The 21,648-nt window shown below is 45.7% G+C and overlaps 1 protein-coding gene across 1 annotated transcript in view; it reads right to left on the bottom strand.

The window, feature by feature from the left end:
- Window positions 1-21,648, bottom strand: part of LOC146178797 (complement C3-like) — a 126,102-nt gene that overhangs the window by 28,329 nt on the left and 76,125 nt on the right. Inside the window, exons 24-27 of the mRNA XM_084578557.1 lie at window positions 21,451-21,526; window positions 10,633-10,789; window positions 6,369-6,473; window positions 3,274-3,430 (exon numbers count right to left, since the gene is read on the bottom strand). Coding sequence (XP_084434683.1) covers window positions 3,274-3,430; window positions 6,369-6,473; window positions 10,633-10,789; window positions 21,451-21,526 — 495 coding nt within the window. The remainder of the gene's footprint in view (window positions 1-3,273; window positions 3,431-6,368; window positions 6,474-10,632; window positions 10,790-21,450; window positions 21,527-21,648) is intronic.

Raw genomic sequence — 21,648 nt, 5'->3', positions numbered from 1 at the left:
ACCGGAGCAAGATGCATTGCTGAAAGTCAATATTAACGAATTATATTAGCGAAAGCGACCGACATATGCCGCTTGGTTTGTGCAATTGCTAGTTCTTGTTTGAAGTACTTGCGTTTCTACACAGAAGGGATTGCTAGCTCTTAAGAGCTGGAAATGTCTTCTAGGCAGGCAAACAATTACTCCTTTCGGTGTGACATGTGCTGGTCAAACGGCCGTGTAACAAAGATGGCAGCGTATTGCCAAATGGGCACGTGCTTTCCCATATCGTTGTTTATTATTCTCGTTCTAATATTTTCGATGTGCCTTCACTTCGGAGGAAATCACAATAATGAATGTTTACAGATATGAATAGTACTTTTCTTTCATGCTCTGATGTTGATTCACGGATTCCCACTTGAAGTACATTACACCGGATATCTAGCAAGAAATTCGAACAAGGCTTTGCATCACCAGCGGCTTAATCCCAGACAAACTGGGTTTTCCCTCTATCATGATCTTTTTTTTTCTCATCAGCTAAAGCAATATGACGTGGCGCAAATAATTTCCTTCATTAAACAAGGTATTGATAATGCAAAAATAGGACTAAATTGCTGCGAATGAGGTATCGTTTAGTGCTGTTACGCTGGCGAACACAAAATTTATTTGCCTTTATGGAATAGACAGCTACCGCCTAACGTCATAAAAGTACCTCCATGCACTTGAGTGCGCACCTAGACAAGAGCCTACGCACCCCTGGATGCAAAAGGTATGGAAAATATGTGTAGACTCATAGGGCATCACCGTCCGCATAAGCATATTGAATTCATTTATCCAAGCATTCAGGAGGGCGAAATCCTATGCCAGAGACATGAGTGCTATGCGAGTAAAGAGACCAGTTTGCTAATATGCATATCTCTAAACAGAGAACAACAAACCCTTGACTTACATACATATATGTTGAGATAACGAATAAAAGCTGTAAAACTAAATATTCGGAACTGGCAAATTATATTATTCAAACGTTGGCATGCTCTGTAGATGAACAAATACCGCAGGGCACTCTCTACGAGCCTTGAATTTCAAGAAAATGTGCTTTGTTTCACGCCCATGGTATTGGCTGTGAATGATCGGGTGACCGTGGTTTTGCGCAGGGGTATATAAATTGTAGGGGCTGTAGTAAAATGTGTGTGCCTGGGAAGAGAAAATAGGATGCATAATTTTAGAGTCACTGTATGGGAATATAAAGAGGACAAAATAAACTGCAAGCAATGACGTGGCGTTGGTGTGCTTGTATTTGTCACGAAATGTTCCCTACACTTTGAGTTGAACAGCTTCTAGTTCTTTATGCCTCATATTGACTGGTTAAAGCAAAATTCGCGCGCACAATCAAACTTCTCCTAAAACAGCCCTTTAGTCTGGAAGCATGATAGATACCGTTGTAGACCTTATGCATCTCATAAGGATGATATTTCGTAAAGCAATACGTGCGATAATGGTAACTTCATAACATTCATTTAAGATTAGAACAGACCATGATGCTCAGATTTATATCGTATTGAGCCTTTGTTTTTGTTTTGTTTTTGTCGCTATTTCTTATATAAGAAACGCGCAGTTTGTTTTATTCCTCTTATTGCATCGAAAATGTTTATGTCTGCTCATTCTCACTTGCTGCGTATTAGCCCATTGGGTTATTTATAAAAACGGTTCAGCAAAAGACGAGATCTTTGGCCGTTCATTGTTTTTTAATGAACGTGGTCGCCTGCAGACAGTTTCGTTGATGAAATGACGGATCTTTATGAATATGACAGTAAGGGCGTGCTAATGTTGTGAGTTTGCACACGTCGGTGTCTGCGGGTAAACAATGATCATAGGATTGGCTCCGCTTTTCTACTCGGCATAAATGACAAGCGATAGGTTTGACAATTTATTTTTGTTTCTCCATTATAAACCAAAATCCCAAATGCGTCATAAACATTGGTGTCGAAAAGAAATGAACCAAATCAAAATGATAGGTGCACCGTATTACGTTTGACGTGTACACGTATGCCACAGAGGTGCATTGCTACTGTGTAATAAAGCAGGTCTTTATCTATGTCATGTGGTACTTAATACGATGTTATGATGTGGTAGCATACACCTACATGCTTGTGAGCATACGTGACATATAAGAAGCACAAAATAAGGGATTAGTGATTATGCAAAATAAAGCAATTGATGGTGCCCAACCTGGCTCCACCTAGATTAGAGAGCGGAAGCTCAGATACGCATTGTCCGGCATGGTTAGTAGTGATTAAATGCTCCATGGCGGCCTGCGAACCACGAGCACTCCACAGCCCGCTCTAGATGACACAAAAGGTGTCGAGGGAATTGTGAACGAGGAGATTCCAGACAGGGAGCTAGATGGGCAGCGGTCGCGATGAAGCAAAGCGGTAGATAGTGATCTGGTAGGCTGTGTGGCATTATGCCCGACGATGTTGTATACTTGTGCAGGTATGCAGCGGTGTGAAATACGTTTGCCAGGTATGTGAAGAAAGAAGAGAGAGGAGTATCAGATGGTGCAAAATTGAAGAAGAAGAAGAAGTGAGCGCCGGCTCCGCGTGCCTCTCCGGAAGTCATTTCTCGGAAGGAGATAACCTTTTGATGTTTCGTGACCGCAATAAAGGTTCTGCTCTAAAATGAATGCAGTCGAACAAGAATACGTGAGGGGAGACGCAAAGCGAGTCAATAAAGCTGTGGCGTCGTACTTTTATAGATGAAGCTTAAGTCTTGCCCTAAGTTTTCAGGAAGCGATTAGAGTTGAAGTTTCAACGTGCTTGTAGAAAGTGACATAACACAGCCGAAAGCGCGTGCTATTTCCTTGTACCCATTGTCAGCTTTTACACTGTTATAATATATTACGGTCCAAAAACACCACAAATATTAAAAAACACTTCATTGGGCATTAAATCGTTTATGCAACGACTATATGTGGCGACTTCTATCCAGATATTCCCCGATGCATTTATTCAAAGACTGAAAAAAATGGTCACCGGGAGAGGAGGCAGCATCCACGCCGGCTTAATACTAACTCTCAAGGGCTAAATCTTCAAGAAGTACATATCTTAAAATTATCTTCGTTCAAGAATAAACAGTTTTAAAGATGACAAAAATAGATAAAATAACCAGGACAGAAGAAAAAGCTAACTATAAAAAAAAAAACATGTACCACCAAAATGCACAGTTGCCTCTCAAGCTCCTTGCGTAATGATTTGTAGTAATTTTTGTGATATAGAAGAAGGTTTTTAATTTGCTTACCCGGGTCGTGGAGGAGTTTTCGCTTGATTATTGCTGATATAGGATTACATTTCTCACTTTCCGTCTTCAAGATTGCGTAGGCCAGAAGCACTGCTCCATGAGGGTTGATACTTTCCAAACTGGACACGTTCGCGTGAACATCTCGTGGGCTGAGGGACTGCGCCAACGTTCGAAAAAAGGCAAACAACAATAATATACTCGTGATGTCCAAACACCAGCTAAACCAACAGTTACCTCTCTTAAACAATCGTTTCATTGACCATCGCTTGACACAAATGTTTACAGTCATTAAATATAAACGTATCTCAGCATTTGAAGCAGAGTAAATATTTAACTTCGGCGTCGGGACCGTGGACAACAAAACTTTACGGGGTTCAATATTTCATAAAAAAAAAAAAAGAGATCTCTAAGCAAATGCTTCCTGCTGCTAGCACAACTCGGGTAGGTGGCTCGAAATCTCCACATGACAGGTGTTGACAGGTGCCATGACTAAGCACAACTTTATACGCGAATGGAGAGATGCTGCACAAACATGACACTTCACACTAAGCCGCGGCCGATCGACAGCATTCAATTGATCTTCCAAACAGCCGAGGTGCGAAAGCGTGGGCCACAGCGCTAAACAACCAGCACCTGTTTTACCATAAACACTTTCACTCATTTACTCACTCACTCACTCCGCCTTTCATAATTGAATACAAAATAGCAAATAATTATCTGGATCAAGCGCAAACTCCCTCTAGGTTGCTTTTGTACCTTCTTACACTCTCCTGTGCAATTCCAGTGCTGCCAAACACTCCACAGTTGGTTGAAATTAGGTCGCAGCGCTTCCTACGATTCTTATTTCTTCTTTTGCACCCATGTTTTCCTCTTTCTTCACAGCGCGGTTGGGTTGTAAACCAAAACGTTGGATACTGCGCCTTGCAATTACTCTAAATCGTTCATTTGTGGCGCTGTTTCTCCTCCGCACCTAGCGAGCCCTCGCTATCTTTCTTGAAATGATAAAATGCAATCGGGTAGCATATACGGCGCCCGCTTTCGTTCATGGCAGGCCGCTGTGTACATGGAGACCAAACTCGCTCATCGTGCATTTTTGAGTAGCACCATACAGATGCGCTCTCCGTTAGGATACCTCGAGTGTTTAATACATGTGCTCAGCTACCGTTGATGCAATGATTTTGGAAGGTACTTGTTTTCTCTCAATTGGAGTGTTAGAAGGCTAAGAAGGTTACAGATCACCAAACCTTGATGCGGTTCTTTCCGTGATTCCTAGTTTTCGGCTGTGACGCTTCATTGAGCAGGAGTAGAGAAGGGCACATAATATTCGCATACTTTTTATCATCCCGCAAGAGAGAGCAAGGGAGCATGTTCACGTAAGCCAGCTTACGCTCCTCGCCGGAGAGCAGAGCCAAGCGAAGGCGATCAAAGCCCCATCGCTGGGCCCCAGACTTTCTCCGCCGGCCGTCTGGGCTGCTAAATTAATTTTCGCAAATATGGTGACACAAACAATTCATACTAAACATTGCTGCGATTCCAATAAAAAGTGGTGTCTTTCAGTAGCACTGGCACCAATTGAAGATTCAGGATCGCGGCAGACTAAGAATTGGTACTCCTTCAGCTGCTGCTTTATCTGCCCTTTTGGTTTCGCTGATAACTTGATTTACTTGAATGTAATGCGCATTGCACCAAAAGCCAGCTATATTGCATGAAGGTGTTGCAATAAAAAAGATAATTTCATTCTTTTCGTACAGGCATTTTCTTCAGAATACCTGCTTATCAACGGATGCAAACACGCGACACGGTTATCTCAAGGAGCCATAACAAAGAAAATCTGAAAGCCGCTTAAAAAAAAAAAAAAAAACTACGGTGTGGGCGCAATAGATTTGAATTACAAAGCAACATACATTTAGATGTAGCTCTCACGTAACTCAGATATAAATGTTTTTTTTTTCAGTTGAAACCATCATAGTGGCAAAGAGGTTCGGTAAATGACTAGTATCATATTGTTTTAAAATTTTCTTCAATTCTTTCCCCCGTTAGGCAGATCAATAAACCTATAGGTCTTGCGAACCCACCTCATATGTTCTCACATTTAAAATATTTCCAGTCAAGTTAGGAAACTGAATTGCAAGGCTATCTTTGGTGAAAATTGCTTTAATATAGGCCTCTAATACCTCGTAGGATATCACAATGAGATAGGTCTTTATAATACACATCTAGGTTGATTAAAGCGGGCTTTATGTTTACGGCTATTTGTCTCGGAAATAATATGGCAACTTTTGAATGTATGCTAGAGAAAGTGGGAGACACAGCTCATTCGGTAATTACTAGTGGAGACATTATCCCATCCACTCAGCATACATGACCAACACCTGTTACATAGAGGTTTTGTTTTAAACTGTGGTCTGTGTTTTCTTTGTTGTGCCTACAATTACCCCCAGCATAACATGTTTTCTTTATAAGTGCAAGTTAAAGGCCACCAAATAACAGAAAGTCTTCTACACCTCTCCACATTTCTATCACTTTCTTGATTCATATTACTCACTTTGTATATGGTGCAGATATATACTATGAATATAGATACTTAGACCGCAAGTTGCGGCCCTCAAAACAATTTTTGATACTGGCCGTATGCATTGAACACTCCTTCCACATGATGTACTCAAAGTTTATAAGTATCTTCGATTCTATTCGTGAATGTGCGCGAAATCGCACACACACAGTTTTCAGAAACAATATATATGTGATGCATTTTTACTTTTTCTTTCAATCACCTCTTTCTATCTACACAATCTGCGGCATTTAAATCCTGAAAATTTTAAAATATAATGTCAAGCAGGCCCATTATTCTGAGATTTGTTTCTTCTTCTCCTTATTGACCAGATGGGAAATAAATACACTCAAAATACAACTAGAATGTTTCGGCAGATATGTTGCTTCACACATGAGTCACTATTGCACTCCTAAGTCCTACTGTTGGAGAATGAAAGCATTTGCAGCATGTCAGAGAGCTAGCCCCTCTCTTCTCCTCTTTCTACATGTAGCTGTCTGGCCAATATCGGTCCCTGTTATGGACAAAGGGAAATTATAACCACCTTCCAGAAACTGATGTCGATGTCTTCAGGTGCCACCACATGTCGGCACTCCTCGAATGTCCGCCCAAGGAAGGCTGTCTTTGAGACGGCTCTATCGGCAATTCTCTGCAAGGAAAGGAAGTTAACTAGAGGTACCTTTTAACGTGCCTGTTACATGTGCTTACAAACATGTGTAGGTGTTTTGCTTGAGAGAGTGCTCTTTGCCTGCTTTGAGTTGTGAAAAATTTAGCACCTCTTTCAATTTTTTTTTTCCTTTTGCTTCAGTTATATTCCTTCTGCTGCCTAGCTTTATATAAAATAGTGACTGGAATTTTCATTGTAATCTTCCTTCCTAAACCATAATCTGACTTCCTATATATCCTATGTTTGCATGCATATCAGCACTGTTACGGTTTAAACAACTGCTTTCTGCAAGATACCACGATGGACTCAATCTTGTGAGTCATAAAGCTCACCTTGAGGCAAATCACTGGCGACAAAACGGATTTACGCACCGTTTGGATGGGTATGCAACGATGTTTTCAAGCTAAAAGCTTCTGAAAACAGCTGGTTACGTCACTAGCCATTTGCGTAAATATACCTAGCTTCAGGCCATACACTTCCCAACGAAATTATCATCGCAGTCCATCGTTTCGTTCTTTACAGAGGATATGGCCGAACACCTGAGCGCAGACAGGCTACTCGATTCATGGAAAGGGTTTATTTCATTTTTGATTCCCAATGTCAGGGACCCCTTTTAAATCTACGATGCATAAACTTCGGCCTCAAAAGAGCTTACGAGCAACGCGAAAATTCGGCTCAACAGATCGATGTGGGATACTGCCTTCAGATCGACCCTACCTTGGATTTATTGCTTCGAACAAAAGAGCCCATTTAGAAGCCTCTCCCTTTGACGGATGTTTATCAGGCGGCGATGTTCTGATTGGACTAAAATCCAGACATGAAAATCTGTAAAACCCATTCACGCATTCAGATAGCCGCCAAAAGCGCAACCCACTATAATAGAACATACACAAAATCTCTCCGAAAATTTACTTTCTGTAAAGGTCTCTAAAGAAGATCAAATCAGTCGATATTGTCGACCATAAACCCTGACTGGTCATTGGAAGGTCAAATTCTAAAGTTAAAGCTCAGCTACTTTGGTCATCTGATAAGAAGAGAGGAGTCGCTGGAGAAAGATTTGATGTTGGGAAAGGTTGAGGGTCGCCGGAGAAGGGGTAGGCAGCGAACGCGATGGTTAGATGGCATCCTCGAGGCACTGCAGATGAAGTTATGTGATGTTAGGAAGATAATGAGAGACCGGAAAGCGTGGCGTGACAGGGTCCATAGGGTCACGAAGAGCCGGACACGACTGAACGACTGAACTGAACTGAACTGAACTGAAAGGGTTTCTGCGTCGTTACCCGACGTTATGACGGCCCTTCAGGAGAAGAAACCGGTAAGGGAAGTGTGGCCTCGCCTTCTTGTGAAACTTCTCGCTCTGCTAAGGAAATCGAAGCAGGTGCCAGAAAGCTGTGAACCTCTTCCATGGGAAGCATAATTAATATGGCGGGGTAGCAACTACGAACGGTATTTGTTGGTTTGGTGCAGAATGTATAAGGTATTTATACGTGTCCTATCAACATACAGGGGAAACCAACTCTATTCTCAGTGGACATGCGATGCCTACATTTTTGTGCAGATTTTTTACTCTTGAGAGAAATACAGTTGGCACATGCGTTAGAGCACTGCAATCAGTCCCACAGCCTCCCAGTTGTTTCTAACTGCCTCTTGAAGGAGTTTCAGTCTGATGTAAAGATGTGACAATGCACACCAGGGTCAGTGCATGTGGTCAGTGCACATTCTGAGGGAATCGCGCAAGACCAGATTAAGCTGAGACACATAGAGAAATAGAGAATGAGAAGGGGCCGGAAGGGCCTGGTGTTCCATTTTAGGTATAGAACCAGGTTTTCAAGATGACAGAAAAAAGGAGGTTCATACCGTTCCTGCGTCGTTTTATACCCGCCCGTCTGATATACTAAAGTGGCCCCGCAGAAAGCGATACAGGTGTGAGCAAAGACGCCAGTGATTGAGGAACGAGAGTGGCCAGACAGGGCACGACACAGTCTTCGACAAAAGGAACAACGTATGTTTGAAACCGTTCAATCTTTGGCTTGACTTGGTAAAGGCACGCGGTTGAATTTCGTGGTCACATCCGCGCATTTGTGGTCCTGCGGGAAACGGATATATGTGCTGCCCGATTCGGCTGGGCCCTATAAAGGTATCTCCTTCCTAGGAACCAAGGTCATCGTGAGCTTTACAAAATAAGTTTCAGCGTTCATGAGGTCGCAGTCAAATATATGAACTAATAAAGAGATCTGACTAAAGTTTGCTTCTGTAACGTGCTTTATCCGGATCTTTGTCTCGCAGGACTGAATAACAATGTCGCTTTTCGCGGATTGCGAATAGAAGGACCCTGTCGACTGGTGCGTACTCTTCTCTCGCTTAGTGAGCCGGATTCAAATGTTTCGTTTGGCTATAGGCTTTAAAGTCCCAAAGCGACTCAGGCTACAAAAGACGCCATAGTGGAGGTCTCCTGAATTTTAGAGCACCTGGGGTTCTTTAACGTGCACTGACATCGCACGGAACACGGGAGCCTTGCTTGTCGCCTCCATCAAAAAAATCGCCGCTGCGGCCGGGATTCGATCCCGCATCCTTGAGCACTGTACATGAGCGACGTAACTAAGGCACCGCCACGTTGGGATGATTCGAATGTTTTCTGCATAATGATGGGTTGTTGCCTTTTTCGGAGCGCCCTTGTTCGTCAGGACTGCGTTGCGCTGGTAATGATCATGTATAGAGACCCATCCTCTCTCTTCAATAACACATCCATAAGCCACGAAGAGCACTGCAGGACTATAATTATGCTGGATACGTTCCACCTTTAAGGGCGGAACTTAAGTTAGCGTGGGCTATCAGCCCTTATGCAAAGCCCGGCTCTAACAAAGCCGTATCAACCTACTATTGTGGTCTAGGGATAGCGCAAATGCAAGGGGCCTGGCAGGCTGCTTCGGATCTCAACCTCACTTGTGTGAGAAGTAGCCCAAGTTGGTAACTTCTGCCAAATGTGATACCAACCATATGGACAGTGCTCAAACATATCAGCTGCCATTTACAGCCTGCCAGTGCCATGCCCGTGATTTTGTAGGGAAAGCTACACGAGGCTAGCCAGTGGCGCATTTCGGGTATGCGTCAATAGTTATTACTGCGCATGCGCTGTAACCACGAAACACTTATTGCTCTGACCAAAAGAAGGAAGGAACAAGAAAAAGAAAAGAAGACAGAAATTGGAGAAGATGCCAGACAAATAGAACAATATTCGAGAGATGCCAAGAAGAAGAAGATGAAGACGACATAAGAAAGGAACAAGAACCAGTCAGGAAGAGATAAGGAAGAAGATGACGTAGCCGGTAAAATGAAGCAAGAAGATTCGGAAGATGCTAAGAAGATGCGCCGAATCGTCGATGACAATATGGTTTGCAGCCAGTGCATCGCCGACGAGAACGTTCGAGTCAGATTTTGCGAACAATCCGTTTGGTAGCTTTCACTACGCATATCCAGGCTTAACCAAGTTGAGCCGGCGTCAGTGTTTTCGCTCAAAACGTCAAGGCCGACGGATGGCTGACGACGCAGGTTTTTCGGGGAACGCCGTCGCTTTAAAGCGGGGACAGAACATTCGAAAATCTTTATCGCGCTCGGCTACTGCCAGTCGCAATTAGTGCATCGGCAGATTGAATTTCGAGATCTGCACAGTAGAACTACAAATGAACGTTTTCGTACCACCTTCTAGTGTTACAGCATGCTTGGTTTGTAATCTGCTTTCGTTACTGCTTCCGAGTGAATGGGATTTTAAGGGACACCACGCTCAAGAGTTGGTCCAAGAAGTTCATTGACAAAAACGCTTATAGCGAGACAAGAGCACTATATTGAAACAACGATTCGCCGAAGGAAAGGAATACAACTGAATGAAGAGAAATCACAGGGGTCTCAAAACGTCATTCATTTCCATTCTTGTCATTTGGTGAGGGCCTGCTTCTTGAAATAGCGCTCAAATACAGGCGATTGCCGTCAGCATACAGCTGGGAATTAGCCGAGACATTCAACGTACTACTGAACAGACACCTTCGGTAAAGAGTGCAACGATGTTATTGCAAACCTGAAAGGTAGGTAAAGCTCCGTAATAAATAACAGCGCTGCTTAACGGAATCCTTCCACCGCATCATACCTGTATGCTCTTGTCCACCAGTGGCCAATCGTGATGAAGTGTTCCATTCACCTGCAGTTTGCTTATCAACCAGGCCAAGCCCATCTTGACGACCTCATCGTCGACGCTGGCGTACCGACTTGCTTCACACATGGTACGCGTCGTGAATGCTGTTAGCCTTGTGGAATAAACAAATGAGAGAAACCATCATTTAGCATGGTTACAAGCAACGTGATAACCAGATTTCAATCGCCGTGGAAGTGCTATTCGTTACAAGTTCAAATCAACTGTGCTGATCCTCAAGTGGTGAGAGTGCGACGAATCCGGCCGCATTTGGTAATATGTATTGTGGCAGCAGGCTGATTTATTTATTTTTATTGCAGCGAAGCTAAATATCTCTACCGTACAAATAAATTTTCGTGTCGTTGTAAGCAAAAATTACAAGGCCTTGGGGAGGGGGGAACCATTTCGTCCAACATTTTAAGCTATTCGCTGGTGTCCAAGGTGCGGACCAGCGTCAAACGGTTTATTGGGTTAATGCCTGTAAATGTCTTGTTGAGTCGAGCTTCACCACTAATGAGGCAGTCGCACCAACAACCTCTGGTCATTGAAGCTGTAACCGGGGTGTAACTGGCGAAGACCATGTAATTAAGTTGTTATATTGCTTTAGAAGAAAGTAACGGCGCATTTATAAGCCGCAATTATCGGTGGGCACCTGACCTGCGTACTAAGAAGGTGAGGGAGGTGAGGAAGGTGGGAGTCAAAGAAAGAAAGAGCTGCTGTACTGGTAGGTTCCAAAATACTTGTCAAAATAGAACGGACCTCAATATAACCACGGGAACATGCAAATAGCGCCGATGTCAGAATAGCAAACAAAAAGTCAAAACGAAGCTAGAACTGCCAGGTTTGTTTGGGAATACATTCGGAACATATAATTAAGACATTAATGCTTAACATCATGAAAAAGATGTAATTTGGGCTGGATATCTCTACCGTCCAAGAATATTTTCGAGTTTTGTCGTAAGAAAAACACGCCAGGCCTTCGAAAGGGGTTCACATCATTCGGAGCCCTCGTGTGCAGTGTAAACAACACAACCTAAAGTAGCGACACCTGCGAGCAATGGAGCAATGCGTATGCTTATTGGTAAAGATTACGGTTACCCTAAGCTGTATAGAGTGGAAAAGTAGCCAACACCATAGAAACCGCGTAGTAACGCCCCCACGACGTAACAGGGAGACCGGTCAGGCAACAGTCAAGTCATTTCAGGCTTTCATAGGTAGGTGTTGGTGGTGGTTAAAATATTTTAATGAAAATGTTTAGGAGTTTGTTTGCAGCGGCGGTTGGAGTCCAAAATCCAGAGCCCGATTGGGGCTGCTCTCTGCGCCCTCTTGACGAGTCATTTTTTTACTCCTTGCGTCCGAGCTGGTCAGAGCTGCCTCCCACCCCTCCTGCGTTGGCTGGTTAATAATAGTGCGCGTTTAAGCAACAGCGCAAAATGACAGAGACGAGTGGAAGGATACACAACGACGGCACTGTTGTGTACCTCCTTCCACTCGTCTCTGTCCTTTGGCGCTGTTGCTTAAACATGAATAATCACAAACTAACGCAAACCTCCGTTCTTCTATAATAATAGTGACAGTCTGATTTCGCGGCATGGCCACACCATATGGTAGAGGGCCGCCTTTTCCCCAGAAAACTTGCATTGTGAGCCAAATGACTGTGGATCTATTGCGTGTAGTCTTCGTGGGTCGTCGAAAGAGTTGGTCTGTAGCTTGCGGAGGTGTAGCTCCTCCTCTTTGTTCAGTGTCTTAGCTGGTGGAGGCTAGACCCGGCGGGAGAATCTTATGTGCGGAAGTATTTCTGTGTAAGTTAGTAACGGGGTAGGAGGTTCCACTACATCCGTATCCGGTGACCGGGGAAGGAATTCACGGGCTCAGGCGTGTGCGCTCTCGTTCCCTAGGATGACCTGGTGACCTGGCACCCATATTAAGTGTTTATGTGTGCGTTGCTAGCCACGGTCGTAACTATCTTGCAGAATTTTAGCTGCTAGCGGTGCAATCCTGACCCTAAGTTAATTGCGATATGCTGTCTGTGAATCAATACGAATGTATTCTGAGGTAGTGTGTGTTGCAGCTAGGGTAATCGCCACTTCTTCTGTAGCCAGTGTAGGCAATATTAGCTCATCCAGTGTTTGATTTTGGTGCACTACCACGACTGTCATCATTCTCTTAGACGTAACATAAGCCCTCGCGCTCACCGTATTCCGTTTTTATAGCCTCCGTTCGTGCTTGTCCTCTTGACGGGTGAAAATCAGGGTGCATATTCCTCGGCAAAGAGGTTGCCTTCAATTGTCTTCTCCATGAGACTGCGATGTCGATTTTAAGGTCTATAGCTGTCGGGGGCAATTTATGTTCAAAGCGTTCAAGATGTGTCCGCCAGTTCGAGTTGTGGAGAGCCGCACTATCTGCGCCTTCAAGTGTGCCTCTATCAGCTCATCTACCGTGTTATGGACGCCCAGTTGTAAAGTCCGGTCCATCGATGTCGTAAAAGGGAAGCCCAGGGCCTTCTGTAGGCTGTTCTGATTATGACTTCGATGTTTTTGATGTCAAGCGTCTTGAGGTAGAGGTAAGGTGCTGCATAGTCGATACGGCTTACGGTGAAAGCCTGCACCAGCCGGAGAGTGTGTTTTTCTTGCATCCATCATTTCCATGTCGTTATTCAGGCAATTTGCTCGCTCACAAGGTGGAGTTTCTGGATCGTGAGGAGGTTTTTGTTCTCGATATTTATGTACATAGCCAATATCTTTAGCGTCTGAACTTCTTTCATGGGTGATATCAGGGAATATTGATGGTTGCCTATTTTTGGGGTGACGGCAGACTAGGAGTTAACAATTTTCGGGACAGCAGGTTAGTCCACATGGTAGTGCATAATTCTGAACTGTTGTTCCCGCTGTTCGTAGTTGTTCTTCAATCAATCCCATACTTCCCATGGTTGTCCAGATGGTTATCGTCAGCGTACAGGGCGTAGCGTATGCCCTCTATCTGAATTAAAAGTAGTGAAAGATTTCGGAGTGTAAAGTTGAGCAGAAGGAGGGGGGAAGGTAATATTGCCCCTTGCGGAGTTCCTCTCGGGCCCATCTCAACTTGAGCGGTTCCTTTTGTGCCGATGTTGATGTTGACGGCTCTGTATTTAAGGAAATTGTAGATATACGAGTAAACTGCCTGGCCACAGTTCGTTCTCTGGAGGTTGTTGAGAATCGTGCAGTGCTTGATGTTGTCAAACGCTCCTTTGAGGTCGAGGGTTAGAAGCGCTCGGTCAATGTTTCTCCGTGCTGGATTAATGACTTCGCGTTTGAGTTACAGAAGCATATCATTGGTGGACAGGTGTGCTCAGAATCCAAACATTGTGTGTGGCAGTAGCTCGTTTTTCTTAGATAGTTGGAGAGGCGCTCGTGAACTGCCTTTTCCATGAGTTTGGCTGCGCATGACACTGAGGGGTAGGTGAGGGTGCTTTGCGACGGCAGTCGCAGGTTACAAATTCCCAGGTGCTCGAAATTACTCTGCAACCGTCCACTACAGCATCTTCTTTTCTCTTTTCTCTTCAACTCCCACCTTCATCCCGTCCTTTATTGCGACCTTCAGGTGTCTACAGAGAAAGTGTGACAGAGACCGCCTCGTTTATTCGCTGTAAACGAATTATTTGCCGAGTTAGGTGGCGGTGGTGCTAGAGGTTATGTATGCAAAAATGTTAATTAGTTCACTAAAAAGGAAAGGGGCCCTATTTTTCTGGCTTGATCTGTGGGCACCTGAACTGTGTCGCATGGGAAGGGAGTAAGGTGCTAGTGAAAGTGCAAAAAGAGAAAGGGGTGCCGTAGTGCAGGGCTGCAGAGCAATTTCGACCACCTGGCGATCTTTAACGAGCACTGACACCGCACAACACAAGGACGAGTCTTCGCTTCTCCTGCTTCTAAATGCAGCCGCAGGCGGTCGATAGATAGGTAGATGGATTTATTGAAAGGAAAAGGCAGAGAGGTTGGCCCGAATAATTCAAATCTGGCCTGCTACTCTGCACTGGGGAAGGGGAAGGAGAGAAGAAAGAAGGTCATGATGGGTGACGATGTGGGAGAAGGCATATGAAATATATATACAGACACAGCAGCTTGCTTTACAAACGTGAATCAAGTCCGCTGGCGCTCAAATAACGGCAAAGAGCGCGCACTGCCTGGACGCCCTTCCCCTTGTCCTGCCAAGCGCCCAGCAGCAGTTCCTCCGACAGAGGTCTCTTGTCTAAACGCTTCAAGGAAGCAGCTAGCACATTTCTTTCGTTCGCATACTCTGGGCACACCAATAATACATGGTCCACAGTCTCTGGGATGCCACAAGTTAAACATTCCGGTGAGTCCAGCTGTCCAATTAAATGTAAGTATTTGCGCGTGAAAGCAACGTTTAAACGAAGTCGATGTATCAAGCATGTCTGATGACGCGGAATATCACGCGGAACATAAAATTTAAGTGTTCGATCAAGCCTTCTTAGACAGATGTGTCGGGCGTCTGGTTGAGCCCAGTAGGCTGCTGTAGCAATATTCATATAACTCTTTAGAAGACACGTCGTATCCGCTCTTGAAAAAGGCACAGCTGTTTGGAAGCCATTGATGAGTGCGCTTTTCGCTTCAACATCGGCCTGCTCATTCCCATGGAGGCCGCAGTGGGCAGGAATCCATTGAAACGTTATCATGTGGCCTTGCAGCTGGGCAGATGTGATGAGATCCACAATGTTTAGTGCCAGGGACTGATAGGCAGTGTGGCGTAAGAAGTTTTCCAAAATTTGTAATGCAGTCTTCGAGTCCGTGAATATACACCATTTTTGAGGTGGTTCCACACATATATAGCGAATAGATTCTCGAATGGCTACAAGTTCGGCAGCGGTTGATGTAGAGGTATGTCCCAAAAGGAAATGCAGAGTCGTTTTCCGAGCTGGTATGACCACAGCTGCAGCGGATGCCTGTGCTGACACAGATCCATCAGTGTATATGTGAATATAACTGGGATATTCTGACCAGATGTGTGCCATAGTAAGTTGTTCGAGTCCACTAATTGGTACCATTGATTTCTTTAGTATTCCGGGAACACGAAGGTGCACAAAAGGTTTATCCATCGTCCATGGTGGTTGGGTGGGATGATATGGGAGGGCATATCCTGGCGGTACTTGCGACTGATGGCAGCGGAGTGCAGTTGTAAAACTGCAGTCCGGCCTCTCATTCAGAATCTTGCTGAGTGGGTGAAAACGGTGTCTTGTAAGTGCTCGTAAATATACACGAAGTGGTTCGTGTGACAAGTATATGGACATTGGGCGAGCGTGTGCCTCTTCAATTGTGCCTTTGTTAGAGGTGCATCTGGGCAGTCCAAGGCATATTTTCAGTGCCTGCGCTTGCACGCTCTCTAAAGTCCGCAAGCAGGAAATGCTCATACTAGAGAGTACTGGGAGACTGTACCGGATGTAGCCAACAAACAGAGCCTCGTAAAGGCGTATTAAGGAGCGCTCAGTTGGACCCCATTTGATGCCAGCTATGTAGCGAAGTACATGGCAAAAATTAATTAGCCTCTTCTTCACCATAGCAATATGTTTCGACCAAGATAGTCGGTGGTCAATAATTACTCCCAAGAATCTGTGCCTGGAGACGTATGGTATTACGACTCCATGAAGGGTAATCGGGTAGCGGCTGACACATTTTCCCGTAAACGCGATCACTGCACACTTTTCTGCCGCTAAAAATAAACCTTGACGCCGTAAGTACATCGATGTTAACGACACAGCTCGTTGCAGTCTCGCACGTAGTTGTGGGCGCGTCGAACCAGAGGCCCAGATGCAGATGTCGTCAGCATATGCACTTATGTGGATGTTAGTTGGCAGTTCACTCACCAGGCCAATTAGCGCAACGTTAAATAAAGTTGGGCTGAGAACTCCTCCCTGTGGAACTCCACGACCGACCTGAAAGTGGGTAGTATCTCCTTCAGGCGTAGTCATGTAAACAGAACGGCCGCTGAGATAGCTTACAATCCACAAGTACAGCCGGCCACCAACTCCCACGTCGTCAAGTCCATCAAAAATAGCTTCATGGAGGACGTTGTCGTAAGCTCCCTTTATATCTAAAAATGCAGCAGCTACTAGTCGACGGTGACGCTTTTCGTGTTCTACTGTCGCCACAAGGTCGATGACGCTGTCAATGGAAGAGCGTCCGCGGCGAAATCCAGTCATCATATTAGGATAAAGATCATTACTCTCTAGATACCACTCAAGTCTTGCCAGCACCATGCGCTCCATAACTTTTCCAACACAGCTTGCTAGGGCAACTGGCCGGTATGAGGTAAGTTCGAGAGGAGGCTTTCCAGGCTTCAAAAGAGCAACCAGGCGGCTAATTTTCCAGTGTTCAGGAACAGTACTAGAAGCCCATATATCATTGAAATAATTAAGTAGTGCAGTTCTACCATCCTTGCCTAGGTTCGATAAGGTTGAATAAGTAATCCCGTCAGGACCAGGTGCAGATGAATGCCGACAAGAAGCAAGAGCGGCGTCTAATTCAGCTATTGTAAAGGGCACGTCGTATTGATCATTCGGCGAAGGTGGTGCAAAAACCTCTGAAATTGGTAACTGTGCCTGGTTTGTGCCCACAACCATTTTACAAAAATCTTCAGCTACGTCAACTTCATTGCGGCGTTGGTAAAGGGCCAGGGCACGAAAAGGGTGCCTTTCTCGCGGAGGTGTGCGCAAGCTTCTCGCAACATGCCAGATACGCGACAGGGGCTTACGGGGATCCAGTGATGAGCAGAACTGTCTCCAACGTTGTCGTCCTAACCTCTCCAGGTGACGCAAAACTTGACGTTTAGCTCGGCGAGAAAGTGCGAGATCTTGCGCGGATTTCGTTCTTCTGTACTTCCTTTCAGCCCGCCGACGGATCGCGCGAAGCCGCTCGAATTCCACGTCGATGCTGGACACTGACACCGGCACACTAACATAGCGAGTGTTCTCACTGAGAGAGGAAGTAATGAGGCCCTCTATTTGAGATGGTGACTGGAGGTCCACGCTGGAAGTCTCCACCGCTGCCCTAAAGGCGGGCCAGTCTGTGTATTGCACACGAGGTGAAGTGGCAAGTGCAAACCACTTGATGCATATGTACGTTGGTATATGATCACTCCCATGTGTTTCCACATCACTACACCAAGAAACGGAGGGATGGAGGTTTCTGGAAACAAACGCCACATCCAAGCAGCTGCTGTAGGTTGTTCCGCGTAGAAACGTCGGTGAGCCGTCGTTTATATTGACGAGATCTTGCGTATGCATAAAGTCTGCCAGGTCTCTTCCTCTATTGCTCATTATTGCACTACCCCACTGAGGGTGGTGAGCATTAAAGTCCCCCACAATAATACGAGGAGCTGCACAACACTGGATTGTTGAAAATAGATATGATTTGTCCAAGCCATCCCTCGGTGGAATATAAGCGCCAATTACAGAACATACTCGTCCTTTCAGGGTTAACGTCAAACAAATGTAGTGGTTCGTGTTGTGGGGCTGCAGAGCATGGCGGACGTGCGCAATGTCTTGGCGTACACATACCAGCACTTTGCTTGTTTCGTTTGCTTCTCTAGACCATAGCAGAACATATCCAGAAAGGCGGAAAGCAGCCGGCATGTTTGGCTCACAGATCACAATCACAGGAAAGCGGTACTTCTGTACCCGCTGTCGGAAGTCACTCAGCCGACCACGCAGGCCTCGGGCATTCCATTGCATCACAACACTGCGGCGCAAGTGCATCGTCACAGAGGTGGGGTTAGTTTTTTGCGCCATTGTGAATTATTGCAATGCCGCCAAGAGCGGCTCAAATGCGTCCAAAAACTGAACAGCAAACTTTGCTGTTTGCGTGTTGATGCTGGAGAGCAGCACCCGCATTGAACGAACCAGCTGTTTCAGCATTTCTTTTACCTGCTGGCTGTCGGGGTTGTCGGAATTTTCAGTACGTGTGGCAACCAAACTGGGATTAGGCCTGGCGTTGGCCTTTGATGGTAGAGCTGGCCACTCAGCATCAGAGGCGGTAGGTAATACAACAGCCTCTGTCTGATCCTTGGCATGTGACACTGTCTGCGACATTACAGCAAGAGTACTCTTAGCGGGATTAGACTCAATCTGTTGTGGCACCTGAGCTGACGTTAACTCTGAAGTTGACTTATCCAGGCTAGGCTTGCCTTCCGATTCCTTGTGTCGGCGTCGGGAACGGTGCTTGCGACGACGAATAGACGCGGCCGCTTCTTGATGAGTCGAGTTATCTCTCACCATCTTTTTTAGTATACGTTTTTCATCCCGAATTTTAGGACAGTCCTTAGCCGTCGATTCATGGGCACCCGAGCAGTTAGAACACCTGACAGTCTCCGCCTCGCATGCGTCATGAGGATGCGTATCGCCGCATCGACGGCAGGATACCTCGTTTCGACAAACGGCGCTCACATGTCCGATCTTGTGGCATTTGTGGCACTGAACAGGTCTTGGAACATACATCCGAACTGGGTGCCTCACATAGCCCACTTTAACGTGGGATGGGAGGGATTCAGTTCCAAAAACTAATTTAACGCACTTTGAGCGGCCGAATCGATGAACATCCACAATGCGCGCCGTAGATTTGATCAGCGTGCAGAGATCGCTTTCACTTATCTCGGGGTCAACGTCGCTGATTACACCTGCAGTAGTCTTTTTCCCATGTGCAAGGAAGGAACGGACCGGCATGTTGCCTAGCGCACCAATTCCTTTCAGCTTGTCCACTGTAGCCTGGGATTTGACATCCACGGTTAGAACATTCTTCCAGGGATTAATTCTAACTTCGTCAACTTCACCGGGAACCAGCTGGTCGAAAAACTGCGTCAGGTGCTGTCTGTTTATCACATTCAGATTCGCCGTTGCCGTTGTTGGTATGAAGGCCACGGAGAAGATCCCTTGCTTTTCAGCGTTCTTCTTTGGTGTCTCACTCATTACTGATGTTCGGCGCAGCTTTCTTTTCAGGCGGCGCGACTGGACAGGCGTGTAGCTGTTGTCGGAATCCATCTCTGTCACGGTGGAGTCATCTGCCGAGTCTGGAAGCTCCACGTCCGCGACGTCAAGGTGACCCGTCGAGTACGCTGTAGCCTGTTCGATGGTGGCGGGTGGGCGCAGGGGTCGTGCGCTCGCCATCCCGAAGGATGTCGAGATCACAAATAGCTCACAGCGATATAAAATCCAGAAAAGTGGAAGAGCGCTAGCTTCAGACGTTCGGAAACCTCCACTTCTTCTTTCACTCCCCGCAGGCGGTCGAATCGAACACGGGTACTCTGGCACAGTAGTCAGGAATTCCGCCATTCTTGAGCGCCATATAGAGTGGAGGCCCATGAGCATAATTAAAGTGGAAGAGCGCTAGCTTCAGACGTTCGGAAACCTCCACTTCTTCTTTCACTCCCCGCAGGCGGTCGAATCGAACACGGGTACTCTGGCACAGTAGTCAGGAATTCCGCCATTCTTGAGCGCCATACAGAGTGGAGGCCCATGAGCATAATTAAATCAAATGGTACCCCATCCTCACTTTCTACGCATAAGTACCGAATACCATGCGGGTTTAGCGGAAAATCTTTCATTAGCGTTCTTTGCAAATCATCCCAAAAATATACTCTTTCCCTAGCAGTGTAAAAAAACATGGTCTATGGTGTCTGCCTTCCTGCATGTTAAACAGTGAGATCGCCAGGGTTGAATAATCCCTTTTTCTCCCAAAATGTTCTTACCGGCAAAGTTTCGGTGTGCAATTTAAAAAAGCAGGTTTTTGCTCCTGGTGTCACCTGCATTCTTTTTACCCTTTTTAAAACATCTGCCCCTGGGTCTCAATCGTAAATGGCCCTGTACAAAGGCACAGGGAACATAATGTCACAAAATGCACGGTACAATTTCTTTCGTTTTACTGTACACAAATAATCACGACTTCTCTATAAAAGTCCTTAATCCCTGCGGAAAAATCTTCAGTTGAAACAGAGACCGCCGCTGTGGTGCAGTACTTGGGGTGCTACCGGAGTACTGCACCACAGCGGCGGTGCCTGGGTCTCGGTTTGAATTACGCTTTGGGGAAAGGAGAGCCCAGTATACTTTCGGGTGGACACCAAGCAATCCTAGACAGCCACACTTGATTAGGTCAAGGTAACTTGAAAATCAAAGAAAGGAAAAGGTTTCTTGGCAAAAGGCCTGTTTCTGCAGTTGGATAAGACACATAAAACTACAAAATTGAGGATTTCACATATGGTCTTAAAAGGTGATATCATTATCCAAAAGCAGGTGCTTAATTTTTAAAGCTCGCATCAAGAGTTTTTGTGGCCATTACCCTACTCTTCTGCAGCCGAAAAGCGTAACATCTAAGAGCTGAAAGAATGACCAAACAACCTAAGTTTTTTGCTTTTTTTTTTGCGCATGCGCAGTCATGAATGGTATTACTGCCGAAGACGTGGAATGATGGAATGTGGTGTCGATGTTGTTAGGTTGGTTGGTTTCTGGGTTTTAACGTCCCAAAGCAACTCAGGCTATGAGAGACGCCGTAGTGGAGGACTCCGGAAATTTCGACCACCTGGGGTTCTTTAACCTGCACTGACATCGCACAGCACACGGGCGCCTTGCTTTTCGCCTCCATCGAAAAGTGGCCGCCGAGGCTGGGATTCGATCCCGCGTCCTTGGGAACAGCAGTCGAGCGCCGTAACCACTGCGCCACCCCGGCGGGGTAATTGATGTTGTTAGAGAGTACTAATGTACAACTTACAGGACGCAAATTGAAATGAGAGGCTTACCAGACGCTTCCTGGGGTACCCTTGAACGTCGAGAAAGACCCATTCACGTTGCGGAAAGATAGTTGCCGTTGATAAGCTGTCAAGAAAGCCCAAGAATATAGTCTCATACGCAATGGTTTGGCGCACTTCGCTGCGTACGCTGACTGTTTTCCGTTGCGCTAGAACTTCTTCACTCAACAAACCCCGTAGCGTCTATTC

Source organism: Amblyomma maculatum, chromosome 9, assembly GCF_055883805.1.
Source record: "Amblyomma maculatum isolate TAMU_Amacu chromosome 9, ASM5588380v1, whole genome shotgun sequence".
Lineage (NCBI taxonomy): Eukaryota > Metazoa > Arthropoda > Arachnida > Ixodida > Ixodidae > Amblyomma > Amblyomma maculatum.
The sequence above is the reverse complement of the archived record's forward strand: the minus strand, read 5'-3'. Positions and strand labels throughout refer to the sequence as shown.